The sequence below is a fragment of the Engraulis encrasicolus genome, chromosome 18, assembly GCF_034702125.1.
Source record: "Engraulis encrasicolus isolate BLACKSEA-1 chromosome 18, IST_EnEncr_1.0, whole genome shotgun sequence".
Taxonomy (NCBI): domain Eukaryota; kingdom Metazoa; phylum Chordata; class Actinopteri; order Clupeiformes; family Engraulidae; genus Engraulis; species Engraulis encrasicolus.
The window spans coordinates 19,836,313-19,860,667 of NC_085874.1; the positions used below are offsets into that span (position 1 = coordinate 19,836,313).

The following is a 24,355-nucleotide window of genomic DNA, read 5'->3' on the forward strand; positions in this document are numbered from 1 at the left end:
AACTAGGGCTGTGTAGAGATCAAATCTGTTGCATAGATGCATGTCCGTTTATAGTTAAAAAAACAAGAGGGAAGACTGATATTAGTATTTGTGCGTGTACAGTACATGGGTGAAAAAGCGTCAGGATTTGGGAAAACAAAAGCATTCCCAAGTCAAGCTTTAGCACAGAAACATCATGCATTTCCCCCTTGTCGTGCTCTAACCTTGGCCATGGCATTGATGCTGTCTGACGTTGGGAGAAATGCATCGCTTAAGGTCCTCATGGTACATACCTAATCAGCTTTTACTATTGCATCAGGAATTGTGAACATAGAATGGCACAGAAGGTAGTTCTTCAGTGGAGCCTGTAGGGAGCAGGGTTTCCCAACAAATAATGGTGCATGTGTATGCGTGCGTGCGTGTCATTTTCCTTCCCTTGCCTGTAGGGTTCCCCCATCTTTGATCGTAAGGATGGCTGCGAGTATGTGTTCATCTGGAGAACTTCCGAAGCCTGTCCTATCCAGAGGGTTCAGGGTACGATACCGCTATTTCAAAATACAAACAGGGGCTTCCGTATGCCCTCTCCATTTGGATATAATGCTTTTTTAAAATACAACAATTAGTCTGGATGGAGATTTTCACTCTTCATAGTCATGCTAGTCTGATGGGTTCAGCTGTAGTAAGCAAGAAAAGTTATTTTTAGTCCATAGTCAATTTGCTTGCAACTTAACTGTTTTGTCTGTCTATTATAATGTGTTATATAGCAACACAAGATATCAATTAACTCTTTCTATAACACATTGTTCATGTGAGAACTGTAAAGTCGCAACTGAACTGTTTGGCATACAGTATTAGAATTATTATGCAACAGCACAAGATGTCTCTTCGTATGACACGTTGCAGGTGAGAACTGTAAAGTGACAGACCCCAGAAGCGGCCACCAGTTTGACCTGACGCCGCTGCCTGGTGACAACTTTTATAATTATGTAATGAAACTTGATGTCAATTAAGGCTTCGCATGACGCACGTTGCAGGTGAGAACTGTAAAGTGACAGACCCCAGAAGCGGCCACCAGTTTGACCTGTCGCCACTGTCTGGGCACAACTACGAGGTGATGAGCGGCCAGTACGAGTACCACTTCGCTGTGTGTGGCGGCCTGTCCAAAAGCGTCTGCCCACACGGCACAGACGAGGTCTCCTCCTGCCAGGTCGAAGGATCTTCTCATAGAATCGCTGGTGAGTGGGGAAAAGAGAGAGAGAGAAAATAACCTGCGCTGCCCCCTGAAATTCTCACACGCACACACACCTATACACACACATGCTGCGGTGCTGCGAAACTTCATCACCACTTCCTGTGTGGTTTAGATTTGACTTCTCACACTCATGGGTTTGATGTGATTATGTATGGTTTCAGTGGGAGTTCTATATATGCACACACAGTCAAAAATAGAATATTTTTAATCTCTGGTCTAGTTGTTTTCAACCTTAATCCAATTTGGGCCCACTTTTTTAGGAACTTGGAGTTATACCTCTGGCTAATGTGAGGGGGATTTGTAGACACTCCTTCGTGTACTAGCCTGACTCTCGACAGAGCCTTGTATATTTCTGCTCATTTTCTTGAGCTCACAGGGGGGTCCGGAAGACGTCCAGATTCGCCCCGCTCCCAAACCAAAATGCGGACGAGCCAATCAAGATCACTGGATTTTCAGAGATGTGACATGGTCAAAATTTAAATGTAGTGGAGAAGCGGAAAAATAAGGGAACCGCAACAGTAATTTCAGCCACAGTGGCCTCACTCATAGACCTTGATGCTGTAATTTGAACTGTATTTTAGAATCTGTTAGTAGTTCAGGTAGCAGCTCATTAAAGTGTTTCCCTTGTCACGATTTTTGATAAAACCACCCCTTCTAGAGAACTATGCCTATTCCCTAGCATCAGATAGATGCTCGTGGAGCAAGGCACCTCCACTAACATGCACTTTTGGTGCCCCAGGCCTTGCCTCACAGACCCTGACGTACGAAGACGGCTTGATCATGATCAACTATACGCATGGGGAGAAGTGCCACAGGATTTACGAGAGGTCCACCGCCATCCTCTTCTCCTGCGACCAGAGCAAGTCCCCAGTGAGTCTTCACATTACATTACATTACATTACATTGCTACTTGCTATTTGACACTTTAATTTCCCCCTGGGCATCAATGAGGTTACTCTACTATTACTTTTCACTTAGTTTACGCTTTTACCAAAAGGTTAGGGTAGGGTACTTAGGTTCAGGGTATTGCTTACTAGCCTGGACCTCGTTTCCAGATAGCGATGGTTCTTAGCCTTACGTTTGTCATTAACCAGCGATTCTACGAATGTTCTTAGATTTTGTACGCCTGTTTCCCAAAGGCACTCGTACATGAACGTGCGCACAGCCTCTACGTTCGTAGTGTTGCTCTTAAGGATCGCTGTCCGCATGTGTGGTGCTGAAGTGTCCTCGGAGTGAAATGCGCCGTCATCTGCTACTAAACCACTTACGTAAGGCGTGTGTCAATGTCAAAAGTTGCATTCTATTAAGGGTGGGACTACATTCGTAGCAGTTTGAAACTATTGACAGGAGTTATTTTTGGCAAATGAAATAAAATGCACACAAACAATGAAATCATGCCTGACTTTATATGGGAGCACAGCAAACTGACCGCAGGGGACCTTAATAACCATAGGCTATGAGCCACGCCGTTATAAGACCCAGATAAAGCGTGTGAAGTTGGTTAAGTGCTTAATATTAAGAAGACAAGTAGGCCTATTAGTTGGAGTTCCAAATTGGGATGCGCAAAGTTACAACCTCAAGGCGTTCAAGGCTTGACAACGCTCGGGAGCACGTCAGCCTGCAGTTATTAAACAATACCAGTCAAAATCTTCACGAATCCCCATCGCTGCCTTTTTTAGGCCTATGTCATAGCTACCCTTAGTTTACAACTGTCATGTCTTTTCTGCGTCACCTTCCCCTCGGCTACTTGAAAATGAAAGAGGAAGAAAGAAGAAAATGAAGACTCGCTGTTTGTTTTCTTTTCCTCGTTTTCTTTTTTATGTTTCGGAACCGACATCAACACATTCTCTCTGGTCGCCAGAGCCCCCTTATTTATTTTGCGTGTGGATGCCTTGATCTTGTTCATGAAGCACCCACACAAATTGTGATTGATCACAGTTTAATTAGCCTATGCCCTGGTTTATCAAACACAGACGAACTATTTTACTGCCTGTAAAATATTTCCCAAACACATTGCTTTTATTAATTACACTTACACAATTAATGTTAGGCCTACCTTCTTATTTTCGTTGCAGTGTCAACTGTGGTGCCATGATATTTACAACTCCCGTCTTAAAACATCAACTTGAAGCGCAAGTTTCCTCTTTTCCTGTGGGTGTCTCCACTGTGCCATGCCACTCCTGTCTTAAAACAGCAATCTTATGCGCAGGTTTCTTCTTTTCCCTTCATATCCTGTGGGTGTCTACACTGTGCCATGCTGCTACGATCAATCTTAGCGCGTTAAGACTACTCCAGACCACTCGTGGATTGCTCTTAGAGTTACGAGTCAACCTGCGATGGTTCTTTGCTAAGTTGGCTTTGGGAAACGCTCCGTGAGCTCTACGATGGTGTTACGTGTGAACTTAAGTAGCATGTAGCGTTAAGTAGCACTTAAGGCCCTTTCGGAAACGAGGCCCTGGTCGGTACTTATTTCATCTGGCTGACCAGTAAGCGAGGGAGGGTGGTGCACATTTCGAACATCAATGGAGTTCAACCTTCCCACCAGTGGTCGTATTTTCAATGTCATGAACACATGCAATTGGATAAAAGTAACTTAAAGCATATATAATAAAGCAGACATATAAAGCATACTGTACTTTAAATTCCAACTGGGTTTTCCTCCCAATTGACGGTAAACGTTTCTCAATTCGTCCCTCGGTATGAATGAAAAGAAAATTAGTACGGGTGGGATTGTAAGCGCATGCGCACACATGCACGCACGCACGCACGCACACACACACACACACACACACACACACACACACACACCAGGCTAGATTAGACCAGGCTAGGATAGCAAGACCAGCTAATTGGTTAACAGTCCCTGCCTGGAGCAATATGTTGTCCGGTGCCTTGCTCAAAGTCACATCGTACGTGCATGTCGTGGGGGGCGGGAACGTGTAACCGTAACCTTCCCATCAACTCTCTAACTATTAGGCCATGGCGAGTCACCAGTCTCGGCCAACCCTTTACCAACTCGTGATGGGTAAACTTTAGTCAGCCTCACCACCACCATCACTGCTGACATCAGCATTTAGTCAGTCAGTGACCACGTTTATGTGATGTTTTTAATTTCGAATTAATAATTCAAGAATTAAATAGCTCCGTTGAGTTTACATTTAATTCAGAATTGTGATGTGTTCACATGCTGTTTTCGCAGCGGCATAAAGCTTTATTCAGAATTGACGAGCTAATTCAGAATTAAAGTGTCTCGTGTAAATGAGGCCAGTCAGACCTTGTGATGTTTAGTCAGCCTCACCACCATCACCACTGACATCAGCATTTAGTCAGTCAGTCAGTCAGTCCGTCAGTCACTTGTGTCATTGGTGAAGTCATGAGTCACCTATCCCATATACACTCACACCCACTCAGGTACTCAGCACGTACACACATATACACACACAATACATGCACATACCCATCAATAAAAATGACTAAATTAAATTAGGCTAAAACCACACCCATACCCACTCTGGTGCTCAGCATGTACACACATACACACAATACATGCACATACACATCAATATAAATGACTAAATTATGACCCAAAAAAAACATAAAACAAATTATGGGTGTTGGAGTGTACATGAGGTATAGAGGTAATTTCCTGAGTTTACCCGTCTTGTCCCCCAACGTTTAAAGTGGGCCATTGTCTCATGCACGTAGCCTACAGATGGTCATTGATGAGCATCTCTGAGCAAAGTTCTCATGACCATGTTTTTATGCGCCAAAAGAATTGCTTAATATCCTGGTGGATTAATCATACGGGCAATGAGACTGTAAATGTTCTGGGACAGGACTTCAGACTTGGAGTGGGTGTGATTGGTTGAATGTTTTGTGCTTCATCTCATAGTGGTGTGTGCCAAGATTTCTGAATGCTTTCAGCAAAGGGAAGAATAGGCTAGATAACAGATATAAAACTGAAAAGACTGGATGGACTCGTGGTCATTCTTCCGACCGCGGACACAAAACCAGCATCTCATGTTCAGTCTGGTTTTGTCCTCTCGTAGAATCACGTGGATAGGCCCTGCCGTGGCCATTCGGTAGGGCACTCGCTTGCCATGTGGCTGACCCGGGTTCGATTCACGGCCCGGGTCCTTTGCCGACCCTCCCCGTCTCTCTCCCCTTTCGCTTCCTGTCTACCTCTCATACAGTCCTGTCCATAATAAAGTCTAAAAAAGTCTCAGTGCAGTTGTGCCAGAGAGGAAAGGAGAGATTACAATGTATTAATTTATTAATTTGCCTGTCAAAATTAAAAGTTGACTAAAGATCCGTGGCTTAGCTTACACTCTGACAACACAGTAAAAAAAAGATTTTGCATTTTGCAGCCACTAGTCAAGACCAAACGACGAGTCACTACACACCTCACATACACACAGAGCAGCTTTTCTCATACTTATTTTGTTGTACCAGCAATTACACTTGTATGCCAGCTTTTCATATATGCCGTTACTTTGCATATTTTCACGTATGTCAGCTTTTCCTATCATTTTTTTGTTGTTGCTGTGATCACACATTCATATATGCCAGATTTTACACATTTTTGTGTGAAAACATCAGTGTAGGTGGAGAGACGCATTGTTGCTGCAACAGTGCTAGGGGCCCCCTTGGTGGTAAAAGTTGGGAAACAACCTGCTAGACTGTGGCTTTTACAACGTTTTGATTTAATGTTTTTGAACATCATTTTTTTTTTTTTTTTTAAGAAAAGAAAATCACAAAACATCAGCCTTTTGGAGGATTGCTAGAAATTAGATGGATAGAGTCATAAGGGCTGGCTATACGGGAATGATTTTCTATGCCAGTGACAACGTTCCCCTGGACTAACCATATGAAACCCACCAGAAACGTGGCACAAAACGAGTTTTTTGAATAATGGGTTGCCGAGTGCGAAAATCGAGTAACGCAGGCGTTTGCGTTGCCATTGTTACAGGCGAAACGGATTTGTTTACATCTGCGTCACAGCCACATGGCCAAAAACAGTGACCACTAGCTTTGTGCACAACATTAATTCCATGCACAATGGCATCAGCAGACAACTGTTTGTGTGGACTGTGGAGACTTTCATTTCTACCACGGTCAATATTTTAGGCTACATTTCAAACTGCCCAGTGTGGGTCACTCGTGTTCAAAATCTAAAAAAAACCCCTGACTAACACGAAGCAAAGCTTCATATTATCTTTTAACTGTGCACCCAAACAGTTATCAGCAATGCATATTATGTCACTAGTTGAAACAGGCGTAATGGGCAGAAAGAGAAGGAGAAGTGAGCGCGCAGCAGCCTCCAGAGGAGGGAGAAATACCTGCCCGGTATTGGTATTCAACACCTTAGTTTAAACTTCTCAAATTAAAAAAAAAGCAGCATAAAGTGTAGAACACAATCAACAGATGCCTAAATGGCAATGATTCGCTACTCTAGTCACTCCACAAGCTACACAAGGTGCCACATGCGCAAAGCTGGTAGCCTATTTTTCCACGTAGCACTCACTTCAGCATAATGAAAAATAACAACTAGGCTATGCGATGCTGGTTTTGAAAATAAGTCAGCTAGCAGCAAATGCTAGTACACATGTTGGGATAGGAAATTCCTTTAGTAATTTGACATGCTCCTCCTGCATACAAAACATCATACTTAACTAATGAATTGGAGTAAATACATTAGACTTACAACTTCGTGAGGGCCAACCAGTTATGTAGACTGTAAACTCCCTGGTGATTGTTCTAATGTCTTCCAAAATATTCCAGAAGTTGCAGCATGCATGCTTATTCTTGTAAGAGCAACTTTTTCACGAAGCATGGTGCTAAGCAGCATGATTCAGTAGCCTACAGTCTGTTGTTGTATCTAACTTGTCTCTGTGGCATCTAGTAATGTTCAATTATGCAGCTTGCACATTCTGATATTCTGAACCTGCTATGTACGCGCTTGCGGAGAGTAAAGCGCATAATAAAACCGCCTTTCGCTTTTTACAAAGGGGGGAAATGAGGCTATTTTTTTTGTTAAACTATCCGTCGCTTAAAATGGACATAACTTCGGAATGGGAGAGGCTAGAAATGTATCGTTTTTAGTAATAAAAAGCTAAGATCTTCAGCTTTTAAAAAAGCCATGGGATATGTCTGTAGTTCGAAAACAAAATTTGCTGGGTCTGTTAAAAAATGTGAACCTTTCTGGCACTGTCACTGGTCTAAGGTCCCTGCGTGACAGGTCATTTGCATGATAAGAGTGGGCGATCACGGCCATTAGCGAATACTTTGTTCTCAACAACTTCACACAAAGAAATGTGTATTCTGAAGCAAGCCTGTCGTTCTCATTAGGACCCGAATTTTTCACTGAAACATGCTGTATGGTTGCAACTTAATTGCAACTCGGATTCAAAAAAACCCGCGTTGCGGTGTCATCTGGCCGAGGCCATAGATTGGATCATGATGTTTCTGGGGTTTATTTTTAGGCAAAGAAACTTTGTTAATGTAATACACACAAAGTCTGTCACTCTTGGCCAGACTGCGAGCAACACCCTCACACCCTCACACACACACACCACTGTTTCCTGTAGACTTCTATTGCAACAGCATTGTGGACAACTTGGAAATCCTGACGTGTGTGTGTGCGTGCGTGCGTGCGTGCGTGCGTGTTTCAGACACTCTATGGTTTGAGTTATGACTTGCAGCAATCTTAAAGACCTTCCATATATCTTTTTAAAGGCTATGTTTTTCTGACATGATTGCAGAAATAATATTTCCCTTCTGAAAAATAAATATTTGAATCATGTCCGAATACTCTAGCTATTTACGCGTGGAGGAGCTTCTATGTACTGTATGTGTGCACACGTGCACGTGTATGTATGTAGCTGCAGGCATAGAGGAGTAGCGGTATTGACTTTGTTATTGTTTCTAATGAGGAAGACGGAAAGATCCTGTTTCAGTCATAACACATAAATTACATGTTGGTATGTGTGCTGGAGGATATTGAATGTGAGTTCAGGATGTTGGCATGTGAGTGTTCTACTGTATGCTTTAGGATATTGTATGTGAATATGTAGGATACGGGTTTGCGAGTGTGTGCTGCGTGGGGTTAATGGTCCAGATGTGTGTCTGATCCACCGTGTCGTTCCTCTGCAGGGGCAGCCAGAGTTCATAAAGGAGACGTCTGACTGCACGTACATGCTCGAGTGGCACACCGCGCTGGCCTGTCCGCCCTTCAAAACCATTTCCTGCACCTATGAGTAAGCTCTCAGCACAGCACACCCAACTGGCTTGATATTTGCATTTACTGTAACCCATCAAGACCTAAAGGGTCTAAAAAATTTCACAGAATTGTCAATGCTAACGGCAAATTTGCATAGATGCTACAGCTGGCTACAGATGCGTTTCCCAGTCTTGGTGTGTTAAGTCTAGAGTCTAAAAGGTTTTGAACCAACATTTAAAAGAAATAACGTACAGTCCTGCATGGATCTCTTCCCTCAATTTGACTAATTATACCCCATTCCTTTTTCAACTCCTGTGAACATGCACTAAATAAAAAAAATCACTGTAAACCAATGGTAATATGACAAGTAGTTCTAGCATTGAGTTTTTGTTCATGCCTTTCTAAGTTGCTCTTAACTCATAAGCTAATGTATTTCCAAGCCCATTAATTTCCGTGTGTGTCCTTGTGCTCCCAACAGTGATGGCGATGGGAACTTCTACGACTTGTCGTCCCTCTCTCGCTCCTCGCTGTCCCTGGCCACCAGTAACTGGAGGGCTGAGCTCCATGGCAAGCGCTTCTACCTCAACGTCTGCAAGTCCCTGCTCCCACAGGGCGGTGAGTGGTCACCTAGCGAAACAGGCCCCTTATGTTTCATTACCCCCGCCAAGGAGGTTATTTAGCGGTCGTGTTGGTTTGTCTGTCTGACAGCAGGGTAAATCAAAAACTTGTGAATGGATTTGGATGAAATTTCATGGAGTTGCTGGAATGACAAAAGGAACAAGTGATTTAAATTTTGCGGATCCAGTATTTTGCCGGATAGGGCGAATTTTAACATTCCACTGTGAAACTACACAAAAAAAGCCAGAAAGACATAATTAGGGTGTAACATAGTCAAGTCCTTGGCAGAGGTCTGCACTCTCTGACTGCATTTCTAGTTTCAGTATTGTACGGAGGGCATGGGGTTTTGGTGCCATGACAGAGTTCACAGGTAGAATCTTTTACATCTTTTTATTTTGGGGGCTATTTGTTTTGTCTTTATTGATGATAGGACAGTCCAAAGTATGAAGACAGCGGGAGAGAGAAATTGGGCAGGACTGGGAGAACCTTAATCAATTAACCTTAATCAGCAAAGAGAGAATTTCCTGACTTGTGACTGTAGACTGTGTGCTACTTTTGAATTGTGGCATGTATGCAGGGTATTAACCAGGTTAATTATATGTTATGACAGTACAATACCAATTTGGTGGTGTCAGATCCCCACATCCCACTTTTTTGTAACCACAGACAGACTGTCTCTACGGAACAATCATTGTATGCATTAGCAATGGCTAATTTACCATCCTAAGTAAGCCAGGAAGGCGTACCACCCATGCTCCAACATGCCGTAGTGAAACTTTCTGTAAGACAGAGATAGTTTTGGCAGAGTTCCGAGATTTCGCATTTAGATTACCGAAGTTGCTTTGATAAGCTCCTGAAGAGCAGCCATTGTGCCTTCGGTCTTCGTTGAGAACGTGAACAGACAAGAGGTGAGCCGATAACAAAGTGAAGACGAGTCCAACAGAAAAGCCTTGTAATGTACAAGTGTACAGCCATGTGAGCACGCTGCTGTGCTGTGCAAGGCAGGGAAACAAAATAATATGCACATTTTACTAGCTCGTGAATGTGGAGATATAAGTATCGTCACGGTCAAATTAGTCCGGTTTCTGGAAGAATGATTGGAATGCAGCTTGGGCTCTCAGCCAAAAACTCACTACGAGCCAGTCAGTCAGAGGTGGATTTCTTGTTTGTGTGTGTGTGTGTTTGTGTTTGCTTGTGTGTGTGCGTGCATGCGCGCATGAGTGTGCTCTTTTGTGCGTGCTCTCGTGTGCGTGTGCATGGGGTTGTATTATCTGGTTGAGATCCAGCTGTAGAGACATGTCCTTGCCAGTGATGCCCTGAGTCAAAACCTGTCATTGGGACAGAGGCCGGATTTATTATGCTTGGGAAAGAAGGAAGGATGTTGTAATTGTTTAAGGCTGGGAAAAAAGAATGCTGTTAGCTGACGATGGGAGAAGATTACAGGAAGAGGTGACGTGACGTGTTGTAGCAGTCTAATGTCGTATTCTGAAACAACCTGTTTGGTATTGAAGAAAGTTGAGTCATGCAACTACTGTATAAATCCCCCAACAACATTTCATGATGTCAGACATGATCCTGCCGGGAGGAGAATTCAGGCCAATCTCAACATGCAGTTGTGTTGTTCACACACCACCATTGACTTGTCAGCATTCGGAGAGGCGTCTATTGGAGGCATTGCCTTTGTTTACATAATGTTTGTGCCAAATTTCCCCTCAAATCCATTCAACTGTAAATCCGTTCATCTTCAATTCCAATGAAATCCATTCATCTGTATCCATTGCCAGTAAAGCTTTGGCTAAGTATTATTAATAATGCTCCTCAGGAACTTCATAGGAACTTCATAGGAACATCCTCAATAATGTGCATTAAACTGTATAGAAGTCAACAGATCTGCGCGTTGGGAAGTTATTGGACACCACCTCAGGAACTTCATAATGCACACCTTGTTGAATGTTACCCCTTGCTTATACTACAGTGTAATTGCAGTATCATATATTGTATCCCATTTTGTTCTTTTCCAGTCTTTTTGATTTCATCCTATTCTATTCTATTCTCTTTTTAAAATATTTTGTAGGTCTTTCATGCCTTTATTTCTGACAGGATAGTGTAGGAGAGACAAGAAATGAGTAGGGAGAGACAGACGTGGAAGGATCGGCAAATGACCCGGGCCGTAATTTAACCCGGGTCGCCGGTGTAGTAACCCGGTGCCCTACCGTTAGGCCTCAGCAGGGCCTATTCTATTCTAATCTAATCTAATCTATATATATATTATTTTCCATTCTACTCTACTCTACTCTACTCTACTCTACTCTACTCTACTCTACTCTACTCTACTCTACTCTACTCAACTCTCCCAGGCTCCTGGGCCTGCCCATCGTCGGCAGCGGCCTGCATGAAGACTGAGGATGACCACTACCTCAGCCTGGGGGAGGCCAAGTCGCAGCTGCAGTGGGACAAGTCAAGTCAGGTGCTGGTCCTGCGCTACACCGACGGGGCGCCGTGCCCAGACGACAAGGAGCGCCAGAAGACCACCATCATCCGCTTCAAGTGCGACCAAACCAGAGGGGTATGTGACTTGGCAACTCCTTACATGACCACATGCTCTGTTGAATTATCGCAAACGCACAGTTTGTCTCTTCCTTTCCTTCGTTCTCTCTTGCTCTGTTTTCCTGAGTGCGTTGCAATATGCGACCTTGCCTCCTCCACTTGCCTCCTCCACTTTGCTTCTCGTCATGATGAAATCACTGACAACAGCATTATATTTCAATATCTTGCAAAAGCTCAATTGTAGAGTCTTTTCCTCATTTGCAATTGGGATGGTGAATGAAAAACAGTCCCTCAAAGGTTGTTGTGGCTAGGCTGACAGCTGGGAAACTTTATCGTTTTCTCCACGGAGGAGGGGCCAGGAGGCGGAACGAGGAGACAAGCGCAAGTGGAGGAGGCAAGGTCGCATATTAAAACGCACTCCTGTTTCCCCTTCCCTCGGGGGGGATTAACGCAGTGTAAATGCAAAATGGCAAAACAATGAGTACAGTATGACATTGGCGCATGGAGAAACTATAGGCCTACGCCTACATTTCAGCCATTTATATTTTGAGAAATAAGGCTACATAATACACATGCAGGGGTCTATGTAATGAAAAAAATAATAAAACAAAATAGGAGCAGAGATAAGAATTTAAGATTGCTGTGAAATTGTTAACGCATAAACAAAAAGGGTCTAAGAGGGTAGGCTATGCCTTTTCCCCACACACACATAGGCGTACACATTCTACATGAGGGGTGCTGGTCACAGGGCCAGTTTTTCAAAATTCCTCCCATTAAAAGGGCTGAACAACATATTACACATTTATGTCTATATTCACATTCATTACACATTCATTTTTATATGCAGCCCGATGTCTCCTCTGCCTTGTCAATGAAGGCCTGTCACCTAACTCATTACAACTGTAATGCCTTGTGTGGAAAGAAGAGATGTATGGCAGAGGGTGATCTATCAATGTCCAATGATTTAAACCATTTTTACAACCGGTTTGGAAACTCTGGCACAGAGGGCAGCATTTCCCTTGTCACCTCTATAGCCCCTGAATCCCCCCAGCCCACACTTGACAACCACTCTTCAGCAGACTCCCATCTCACCCACTCACAACCCCCCACTCCCGTTACTACTTCACCCAGCCTCACTAACAGGGACACTTCATCCCCACACCCTCCTACTCTGCCTATGGTCACCACTCCCACCACCATCAACAATGCAGCAGTACCCCCACCAATGGACACAGCAGACTCACAAATTCCCACTACCTCTATCCCCCTCCCCTGCTCCTCACTTCTGCGTCTTGGAACAACTTACCCACCACCCACCCCTTTCCCACTCCCCCCTTACCCCAACCCAGCACTCCCACAGCCGACAATCACCACTGATCAAGTTAGAGGGACACTGAAAAGACTTAAGTCCAAGGCGGACGGCCCTGATGGCATCTGTGCAAGACTGCTAAAGACATGTGCTGAGGAATTAGCTGAGCCCCTTCATCACCTTTTCAATAGGAGTCTACAAGAAAGCAAAGTTCCTATCTTGTGGAAAACATCATGCCTGGTACCTGTTCCAAAGAAAACTCACCCCAAAGAACTTAATGATTACAGACCGGTTGCCCTCACCTCACACCTAATGAAAACTTTTGAACGAGTGCTGCTGCGCAACTTTCTCAAACCCCAGGTACGCCACGCACTGGATCCTCTGCAGTTCGCCTACCAAGAGAACGTGGGAGTGGAGGATGCTATCCTGTATCTTCTTCACAGGGTACATGCTCACTTGGATAAGGGTGGCTGTGCTGTGAGAATCATGTTTTTTGACTTCTCCAGCGCATTCAACACCATACAACCACTGCTGCTGAGAGAGAAATTGGTGCGGATTGGAGTGCAGCCTAGCCTGGTGACCTGGATAACTGATTACCTCACAGAGCGGCCCCAGTTTGTGAGGATGGGTGACATAACATCGGAGACAGTGATTAGCAGCACAGGAGCGCCACAAGGAACGGTTCTCTCCCCCGTGCTCTTCACCCTGTATACCAATGACTTCAGCTACAATTCTGGGACATGTCACATGCAGAAGTTTTCAGATGACACTGCAATTGTGGGGTGTATAAGAGACGGTCAGGAAGAGGAGTACAGGGGATTGGTGGATGACTTTGTAGGATGGTGCCAAAACAATCAGCTGCACCTGAACACCACCAAAACCAAGGAAATGGTGATCGATTTCAGGCGCTCCACCCCACCCTTGGTGCCTGTTTCTATTGGGGGAGAGAATGTGGAGACTGTCTGTACTTACAAGTACTTAGGAGTGCACCTTGACAATAAGATGGACTGGTCCACAAATTCTGAAGCACTTTACAGGAAAGGCCAAAGCAGGCTCTATTTCCTAAGAAGGCTGAGGTCCTTCAATGTCTGCAGCCAACTTCTGCTTATGTTCTACCAGTCTGTCATGGCCAGTGTGCTCTTCTACGCTGTGACTTGCTGGGGTGGAAGCATTAGGAAGAGAGATGCTGCACGCCTTGACAGACTGGTGAGGAAGGCGGGGTCAGTGGTGGGCATGGAGCTGCAGTCACTCACCTCAACAGCTGAGAGCAGAACACTGAGTAGACTGGACTCTATTATGGACAATCAGCATCACCCCCTTAACGCCACCTTCACTAACCAACTGAGTCTGTTCAGTCACAGACTCCGTGCTTTCACCTGCAGGACAGACAGGCTAAGGAGGTCCTTTGTCCCTTGGGCCATTCAACTGTTTAACAGTATACAGAAGGACACTAAGAAGGACATCATTATTTGGGATTGGACTGCCTGAGATGCCAGAGCTGGCCCAGATCTGGAACCTCTTCATATGTGTGTGTGTCTGTGTGTCTGTGTGTGTCTGTGTTTGTTTTTAAGTAGCTACTTGACACCTGAATTTCCCCCTGGGGATCAATAAAGTTTCTCTACTCTACTCTACTCTCTAAAACAAAGCCTGGGGAGTGTTAGTAAACTCATCCCAACTGTCCCTTCTCGGAAGGTTTTTTTTTTTATTGCTCCCAAACCCAAGCTAACTACAACAACTTGACAAGGCTTTTGATCCCTCTCTCTTTCAAGCACTTGTGGTTTTCTCTATAGGATGTATTTACTCCAGGAGGAAAATGCGAAGGAAATCGTAATTGAAATCGCTTTTAACAAACACGGAAATCGTAAAAAAAAAAAAAAAAAAGTTTAAAAAAAAATAAAAAATAAATATATATATATTTTTTTTACATTTTCGGAAACTATGGCGGCCAAATTTAAACTATGGCGGGCCGCCATAGTTTCCTCAATGTATGGGAAACACTGCTCTTTCACACTCACACACACACACACACACACACACACACACACACACACACACACACACTCTGTCTTGCTCTGTTTTTCTTTATCCCTCCCTCTTTCACTCTGTCCCCTGACTGTCCGCGTTCCCAGGATATTGTTTGCATGTCTGCATTATACGCACAAGAGTGAACCTGTTGCAAACACTTGCTGCGTTTTCTTGTGAAGTGTCGCAAGAGTGTAGATGAGGGCTGCTGAAGTGACCTGTTTCAGTGGAAAGGAGATAGGTGTCAGCGTTACTCAGCCAGAGCAGGATATTTTTTTTTCCTTCACAGACACAGCTCACACTTCCAAACTTCCCTTAGACAACATCATAGCAAATGTAGTAATGTTGCTCAACCTGTTTTAAGTTGCGATACAACTGAACTTACACAAGACTTAATTTCAGTCCGTATGACATGGTGCTTAAAATCACGATATTCATATATTCTTTTCCTGACAAGTTTGCAGAAGTGGACAGAAGCCTTACACATTTGGACCTCTAAAAGCTGCTTAAAGCAGGTGTTTAGTTGGCTGCGCTGAGTCAAACCGGGGTTGGTAAATGTGTGTGTGTCTGTGTGTGTGCGTGTGCGTGCATGCGTGTTTGTGTGCGTGCGTGTGTTTGCGTGTGTTTGCTGCAGGAGTCTGAACCCCATCTGGTGTCGGCGCTGGAGAAGTGTGTCTACACCTTTTCGTGGATCACAGCTGCCGCCTGTCCGCTCAACGCCACCCGGCACGGAGACTGCCGCGTCACCAACCCCGCCACCGGTGAGTCAGCCACCTGTCTAAACCTGGAACCATATATTACCGTTCATGGAATTTTCCCCTCCTGATTTAAGTAGACAAATCCCGTAAACTGTCCATTACACATACATTTTTATTGCTCACAACCTGTTCATGTGCCAACTAAGCATCCGAAGGCCGTGGACTAGAGCCTGAATTACTGCCATCCAAAAGGAAGTCGTCGTACACGTCTCGTAAAGTGTCAAGGGCACTCATGAGAGCGGACTTTGACTCTCTTCTGTTTGTTTACGGTGTGCGCAATAGCAGGAAGTGCATTTTATACATTACGCTAGGGCTGTAACGATACACTCAACTCACGATTCGGTTTGTATCACGATTCATGACCTAAGGTTCAATACAGTCCACGATTTCACATTTGCCAACATTGTAAACCTTATGAATAAAAACTATCATAGTTTATAGGTAGAATAGGTTACCAGAGGCTACTGATAATTTTAAAAAGTTTCTATATAATAATGATGATGCTTGGAAGCACTATCACTTCATATCCTGTGGTTGTTTTCTGGGCTGATGTGCATCAAAACACGATCACGATACTGCCTCCTTGTATCACGATACAATATCGTGACTCTGTGTATCACGATTTCTCGATTCGATACAATATCGTTACAGCCCTACATTACGCACTACCCTAACCCTACAGTGTGCTTCTGTAGAGTATACCTTACAGTGATGTAAATAGAGGAAGTCTGGGTAATTCCACCGAATGGATGTACTGTATGACCCTACACCAGTGATTCTCAAAGTGTGGTCCGGGGACCACTGGTGGTCCGCGACAGAGCTCAGGTGGTCCGCAAAGGGATTTCTAGCTAGCAGAAAGCTAGCATTTGTAACGTAATTACAAAGCCAAACATGCCTCTAGTCATATTTTCACCACAATAAGACAGGGTTTTAAAATGGGAATAAAAAGTAAGTGATCTGCATCAATATTAAGTGTCGAAATAGCACTCGTCAACTCTCAATTCAGTTGACAGGTGGTCCCTGAACATTTTTGGGGGGACATAGTGGTCCTCGGTCTGAAAAAGTTTGAGAATCACTGCCCTACACGACAACTAAGTGACAGAACTTTCCATGTAGCGGCTCGTATTCTTTGGAACAATCTGTCCGACCACATCCAGAATGCCCCTTCACTGGCCATGTTTAAACAACACCTTAAGACGCATCTCTTCCTGGAGGCTTATGGCTGCTAGTTCCACAAGCACATTCACCTGTGTGCACTCACACACATACACGCACAGACGTGCACACACACTCACACTTTCCTACCTTGTAAAGCAACCTTAGGTGTTTTGAAAGGCGCTATATAAAACAAAAGTATTATTATTATTATTATTATTATTATTATTATTATTATTATTATTATTATTATGAAGTATTTAGAAGTGACAAGCGTGTGGTGCAAGTAAGTAATGGAATGAACAAAAAATATTGTAGTCAGTGGAGAAGAGAAACAATAATGCACTGTGTGAAAGATAAGTCCAGGAGAGCTGAGTAACCACCACAGCGCGGTTTCAGGCATGTCTGGCTTCTCATGTTGCTGCCAGTTATATACGGACACCCAGGCACAAGACAGAAACAGAAACGTCATGTCTGGTTTTTATATGCAGAAGGCCTGCCTCCAAGGGATTTAACAATAAGTGTATATACTGTGTGTAGTAGTGCATTAATAACTAAACAAATAACTTGTACGCATACAAATACACTTTAACACACACAAATCCAATGCCACAAAAGAGTTTCCTTTGAAACAGCACAACATTCTAACCAAATCCATTAAGTTAGTGTGAGTGCGAGTGTGTGTGCGTGTGCGTGCATGTTTGTTCATGCTTGTCTTCTCCTATTGCAGGCCACGTGTTTGATCTGAGCCGGCTGACCAAAGCTGGAGGATACACCATCTACGACCCCACCAACAGCAGGAAGATGATCAGGCTCAACGTCTGTGCCGCCATGACGGACACGTCCTGCACAGACGGATCAGGTGAGCTCTCCCACACTCCTCCTCGGTTCTCCGTACAAAGGCATCTCATTCCATCCTCATCCAGCTGAGGTTCTTTTGGGGACACACTGGTGGGTGTGACAGAAGTCATCCTTGGTGGCAATGCATGGTGACGCCATCCTCCAAACCCATGAGCCAATGCATGGTGACTCCAGGCTCCAAACCCGGCGACCTCATGGTATCCTGGGGTGGGCAGTTGAGCAGATGAGCCGGTCTGCTGTCAAGCCCCAAGCTTTTGCCAATCAACTCCGTGGCGTCTGCGTCAGAGCTTCAGCTGAGTGACGTACGAATGTTCTTAGAGAGTGTGTAAAATGATATTCAGTCACAACTCAACACAAGCCAGCTGCTAAGTGTTCCACTGGCATAATTAGGATATTCACATGGCGTATGGAGGAGGGGATGGAGGTCTAGTACTGGAGACGTTGAGGTTAAAACATTAAGCCCATTTGGAGGCTAGAAGCGAAGAAGAAGCGTCACTGTGTGAAGTTCAGTTGTCCGCCAGCTCGCGTCAGAGCAAGGCCGTGATGACACTGCTGTCGTGGGCTCTGTGCATTAACGTGATGGATCACCTGGCAGGTTGCATTCTAGAGCCGATGTGTGATGGCAGCGTACCACGTGACCGCACAAATGCGTCAGTCTTTTCAACTCCATGACATGTAGAACGGCCCGCTCGAACGGCCGACCCAGAGGTGTAAATGACTTGTTGACCTTTCATGTAATCATTCACAGCTTCCACAGTTTTGATTGCTATGCTTGCTTGCATCTCTCTTTCTGTTGTCATGCAGAAGTATTTTGTGAGCCTATAGCCTATCGGGTATCTGAAATTCAAAAGCAACAAAGGGAGATGTTGAATGAATTCCTTGCAAAAATACATTCTGTATTTTATCTGTATTTTATCTGCAGTCAAGAGATTTTACATGCATGTTGACATGCAAAAAACAATGAGTAATATTACTGTATGTCATGTAATATTTTTTAGTTTTAAAAGATAGACTTTGTATGCATTTATCTACAGGCAAGTAATGTTGCTTTGGTAACACTTTATTTTAGGGATACATCTATTAGCACTATTAGCACCTGTATAAGTAACTTGTAAGGCATGTACAAAGCAAAATCAAACATTTGTTGGGCATGTATTCGCAAATGTCTTGTTCATGCACAATAAGGGATTTATTACCAATTTAACCTTAGTAAGGACCTAGTAGGCCTTAGCGTTTGCTTAGTACATGCCTTACAAGTTACTTATGCAGGCATTAACATTGTATGTATTAGTGGTAATAGATGTATCCCTAAAATAAAGTGTTACCGTTGCTGTGATATCCACATTGCATTGCAAAAAAAAGCATGATGTTCCTTTTTTAATCGATATTGTCTGCTGCTTTTTTTTCATCGGCAGCCGTGTGCTTCCGAGACCCCCAACATGCTGTGAGCGGGGGCAAGGCCAACAGCAGGCTGTCCTACCTGGAGCAGGTGGTGCAGCTCACCTACGAGGGCGGGGACGTGTGCGAGGCCAATCCCAACCTGAGGCACAAGAGCGTCATCAGCTTCGTGTGCCGCGGGGACGGGGACGGGGAGGAGGCTGGAGAGCCCGTGCTGGTGGCCACCGAGGAGGACACGTGCACCCACTACTTCTCCTGGCACACCGCCTACGTCTGCGAGACGCAGGTACACCTAACCGACACAATCCCCACGTGCCTCTTTGCTTTAGAGGGGCCTACGTACACTAAGAAGCGGTTTCAAGAGTAAACCAGGTTAAGTTAAGAGCTAAATCATCTAATACAGCCGTTCTCAAACTTCAGAACACCAAGCCCCACTTTGAAATGTGAAAAAATTCTGGGGCCCACCAAACCATATAGCCTCGCGGGTAACTCGCGCAAATTAATTTGCGGTAGAAAATTACTTCTGCGATTGAAATGACACAATGTTTACACATAAATCCTGCCTAGTACACCTTACCGCATCAAAACACCAAATAAAGAAGTGTACTCAAGTTTCTGGACGCACACAAGAAAGACACAAGATAACTAAACAAGATGTGAATCTCTAAACACCATATGAGAAAATTTGAGGACGATATCCCCAGACCTCTCGCGGCCCACCTGCAATTCCGCCGCGGCCCATAGTTTGAGAATCACTGATCTAATAGAAGATCCTGGAGTCCTCATTTTCTCAGTTTCCTTCCAACACAAGTGACTTATCTGAGTAACCAGTATACCTGTGTACTTGTCTTGTGATCAGCTAACTCTGCACTGGTTGGATCAAGTTTGTAGTGGGTCCTTGTTAGGGTTTCAGTGTTGTTCAGTAACAACACAGTCTATCTATCTCATTAGGTACAATGGTGTAACAGCTATGTAATGCCATGTGCTAGTGTTGTAATTACACCACAAAAGTACTTTTTACTTTTACTTTTGACACCTCTGGAGCTGGAGGGACCACAGATATGAATGCAGTATGGTACCCCTAACCAAACAATCGCACGTGCCTCTGTGCTCTGCCAGCCTGGAGGGTTGCCATTAAAGGATTACTGGCATGATACCAGGCGAGGGATGAATATGAGGCTGCATTAAGCATGTGAGAGTAGATTTTAAACTTGATGGCTTTGAAATAGTTTTAATTTCAGTTAGCCTAACCTACAACCTACTTCACGTGCCTCTGTTTTGTACAGGGCTGGAGAGTAGCAGGTATCTGGCTTGGTGCCAAGCGTGGGCTACGAGGCTACATTTAAGCAATTGCTACATTCTACATCAGCTACATGGCACTGATAGTAAATGGGTTTTTACTACTTATTAATATTTAAGACTACAGATCCAGTGCAGCAGTTGGAATTCAGAGGTTAGGTTTATTTGTTCAGGGATGGAGAGAGACAAAGGCTCCATGGTACTCTCCCAGTCTTTCTCACTCCCTCCCTAAAGAGACCTTAACAAGGCAGGTATCAAGTTTAAGCAGCCCTCACAGCAAGTGAAGGTCACATTGCTATTGGATAAGACTACAGCTGAAATCATTCAGTCAACACTAGTGATTCAGAAATATCCCCTATTGAGGCCTACTGGCAAACACACCTGTATTGCCTCTCACAAAGTTATTGGATAAACATGAATAAAACAATACATGGGCATTGAAATGTTATGTATGAAATTGAGGGCAATATTCAGATGCCTTCAATACTTGGCTGAGTCTTTCATCTAAAGCGACTTGGCTATTTTGTAAGTATAGGGTATTAGCTACAGTCCCTGGAGCAGTATGGGGGTGAGGTGCCTTGCCACATGGGCACTTCAGTCATTGAGTGAGGTAGGGAGTGGACAGGTGGGATTCAAACCTGCAACCCTCTGATCTAAAGCCTGTCTCCTTAACTATTAGACCACGGCTGCCCCATTGGAAGTAGATTGTGAACTTCATGATGTAAAATACACTTTCCGTCCTTCTTATGAAATTTGCTGCAATTTCTGGACGTTCTCATCATGCACATCAAGTTGTTTCTACACCTTCTACAGCGTGTGCCCCCCCCCACCCCCACCCCCATGTCATTTCAAAAGCTGAAAATACTAGCATGGGAACTCTGTGCAAGTGGTAAACCCCCCCACCTTGAAAGCAAGAGTTGGTGGTTTCATGTGGTTGGAAAGTGGTGCATCATACCAATGCCCCATATACCATTTGGGTTTCATCAAAACCGAGCTTAACGCTCGCCCCCACAGCTGAGAGTAGTCCAGATAACCTATGCTCCAGCAGCGGCATTTTGTAATCACCGCACTGACCAGACTGCTAACCAATTGGGCGACCACAGAATCGGAACAGGACTGCAGCAACATGCCCACATGCAACACAGTTAAAGATTGAATTTGAATCACAAAAAAAAATCTTGAAACATTGCAGCATTTTGTGCCATCCATGCATTGAGCAGCAGCAATCATGAATTGTGAACTCAAAGCTCCTTGGTGTTGCCCCAAATGGCTGCTGTGAGAGCGTTTAACAACACGCATTGACAGAAGAATAAGGCCAGGGACATGCTTGCTGCTGGATACACATGCTCGTGCACTTTTGGTGCATAAACACGTTGTCATATGAATTTTATGTCAATTTTGCACGTGGTGACAAAAGACCAACAAAGGTCGGGTTTCTGCGCCTGCACTTAACACCCGTGTATTGCTGGGTGCGTGCACTCTCAAAAAGTAGTAATCACTCAAGATAATGGAAAAAAGGAGGTGCACACAAGGCTTGTGTGAAAAAGTGTATTGAAGCCGAAATTTAACAACAGAAGTCTGAGATTAACTGGAGAAACAGACGTTTCGGAGCTAGTCCATTCTCAATGTCTCCAGTAGGAACAATTTTGCACGTGGTACAGCACCAGACACAATGTACGCACATGTGTGTGAAATATCGGCAAATCCGCTAGAGGTCATTCTTCCAAACTTCCATGTTGAGGTCGCGCTAGAGTCAAACTATGGTGGAAAACATTAATGAGAGCGTCGTTGTCTATCTGCCCCTTAGATCAGTGGTTCCCAAGCTTTTTTTTTCAGGGACCCATATTTTTACTATTGTAAGCTTTGGTGACCCAGCGCCTGCATGAGAGGAAGTCACGTGATCCGTTTCCTGCGAAAACTCATTTTAGTTATCATTTTATTCCTCAGTTCGTTTTTGTTCAAAACAGAATAAATGTTTAATGTAGCACTTAAATTTTGTTGCTTCTATGCATTTGTCATTTATTCAACATGGGCTACATATGGTAGGCTATTCAAATGAAGCCCCTTAAAATCAAGAGGGCTTCGCGACCCCCCATGGATCTTTGGTGACCCATAGGTTGGATCGCGACCCAGAGGTTGGGAACCAGTGCCTTAGCTGATGATGCCTCCATTATCATGCAAAATGCTCCGGGCGTCCTGAAGCAAGCATGTGCACTTGGTCGCATGCGGTTGCACGAGTGATTTAAGGCAGTGATTCTCAACTGGTGGGTCAGGACCCAAAAGTGGGTCGAGGAGGGTTCCTGGGTGGGTCGCGGAGCTGTGATGCAATGCACTAAAAATGACTATGATGTTGAAGACAGAGTGAAACATGGTTAATAGGCCTTTTCCTCTCCACTACTTCATAAGACACATTGTATATCAGCATACAATGCAAATAATAATGTATATTATGAAATGCATGATAATATTTTTTATTATTATTGGAAGAGTCTGACGGTGCGACACGCAGTTTGGGTCACAACGTATTGACCACGGCAAATTGTGGGTCACAAGACTATTCCAGTTGAGAACCACCGATTTAAGGCACACAGCAAGCATGCCCCCGACCTAATGTCTAAAACAACAGATTACTCTCCTCTACTCTACTCAATGCCAGTTCAGGATATGAATAGGCTGGATCTCGTCATGCAGGTTTTTGTCAGTAGTGCACTTGCTGTACAGTAAATGCATGACTGCACATCAAATCCATGCTGCTGTCAAAGCACCCACTTGTCAGACTAGATTTGCAAAGAGAAAAATGCAGTGAGTGTGTACTTCTTGTACTATTTAACATTACGGTATGTAAGCAATTGCACTGTTGACATCATCCTTTAGTGTGAAAAAAATGTATAGATGGATGATAAAGCAAAGATATTTTGTGCAAATCATAGAAAAGTAGCCACCACAGTTTATTCAGTCGCATCACCATACTTATTCTTTAGTATGAAATACATTTTGAAGTAGTGTGGATGGATGGATGAAGAATGACACCACAGGAAGGCCACCACAATTCATTCATTCATATCGCCATAGATATGGTATCAGTGTCTGAACTCTCTGCGTATTGACAAATCGTTGTGTTGCAGGCAGCTTCCTTTTGTTTTGTAGCAACAAACCCACACAGTCCTGACAGGCAGACCAGGGACCTTTCGCTCAGGGAAGGAGATCTACGCGTGCTGTCCATAGCAGTTACTGATTACAGCTGCTAACCGAGCCTGTTTGTGTTGACTAACCAGTCCGCGTAGCTCCTGTGTGCACCTTACGCACATGTGCATAATGACTGTCACAGCCCCCGGCGCCACTTGATTCACACGTGCTGTGTAGGGCCTCCCAAAAGCAAAAGTTATTATGTAATGTTTTGATTTTCTGAGATAGAACATCTTTTGTGTAAAGCTGTGGATCTCTCACACATCGTTTCTGTTTGTTGACACTGTGAGCTGAAGAATTTTATATGTCTTTTATTACTTGTACCCCCTTACGTAATCATTACAACAGTGTCAGAAAAGGAAGTGTTCGGGTCAAACACACTTTGAAACATCTTCAGTTGAGCCAGCATAAGCTTCTATGATCTCACAGAAATGTGCATAAGCACTCGGTGACAACTCACCGTGCACAGAGATTGCACAGTTGAACACATACCACAGATGATTCTGAGAGATTATCTCTCAGGCACATTGTGTTGTTTGCAAAGACTAAAACAACATTTCAGAAGTAGCAAACATCACCTACATTGAATGTATTACGAGGCTATAATATGTTGGTTTTTTTTTTTTTTAAGTAAGATTATTTAACATATTGGTGGTGTTGTCTTCTGATTTATATTGGTAAATTCTAGTATGAATATTCATATAAACACAGATGTATGATCAAAAAAAAGAATCATGGAAATTCTGTAATAT

At 44.0% G+C, this 24,355-nt stretch overlaps 1 protein-coding gene across 1 annotated transcript in view; it reads left to right on the forward strand.

Annotated features, from left to right (window-relative positions):
- The window catches only part of igf2r (insulin-like growth factor 2 receptor), an 81,299-nt gene that overhangs the window by 35,696 nt on the left and 21,248 nt on the right, over positions 1-24,355 (forward strand). The window contains exons 26-34 of the mRNA XM_063223231.1: positions 426-513; positions 1,014-1,214; positions 1,971-2,101; positions 8,384-8,487; positions 8,929-9,065; positions 11,426-11,634; positions 15,581-15,707; positions 17,590-17,721; positions 19,136-19,404. Of these exons, the coding sequence (XP_063079301.1) occupies positions 426-513; positions 1,014-1,214; positions 1,971-2,101; positions 8,384-8,487; positions 8,929-9,065; positions 11,426-11,634; positions 15,581-15,707; positions 17,590-17,721; positions 19,136-19,404 (1,398 nt within the window). The remainder of the gene's footprint in view (positions 1-425; positions 514-1,013; positions 1,215-1,970; positions 2,102-8,383; positions 8,488-8,928; positions 9,066-11,425; positions 11,635-15,580; positions 15,708-17,589; positions 17,722-19,135; positions 19,405-24,355) is intronic.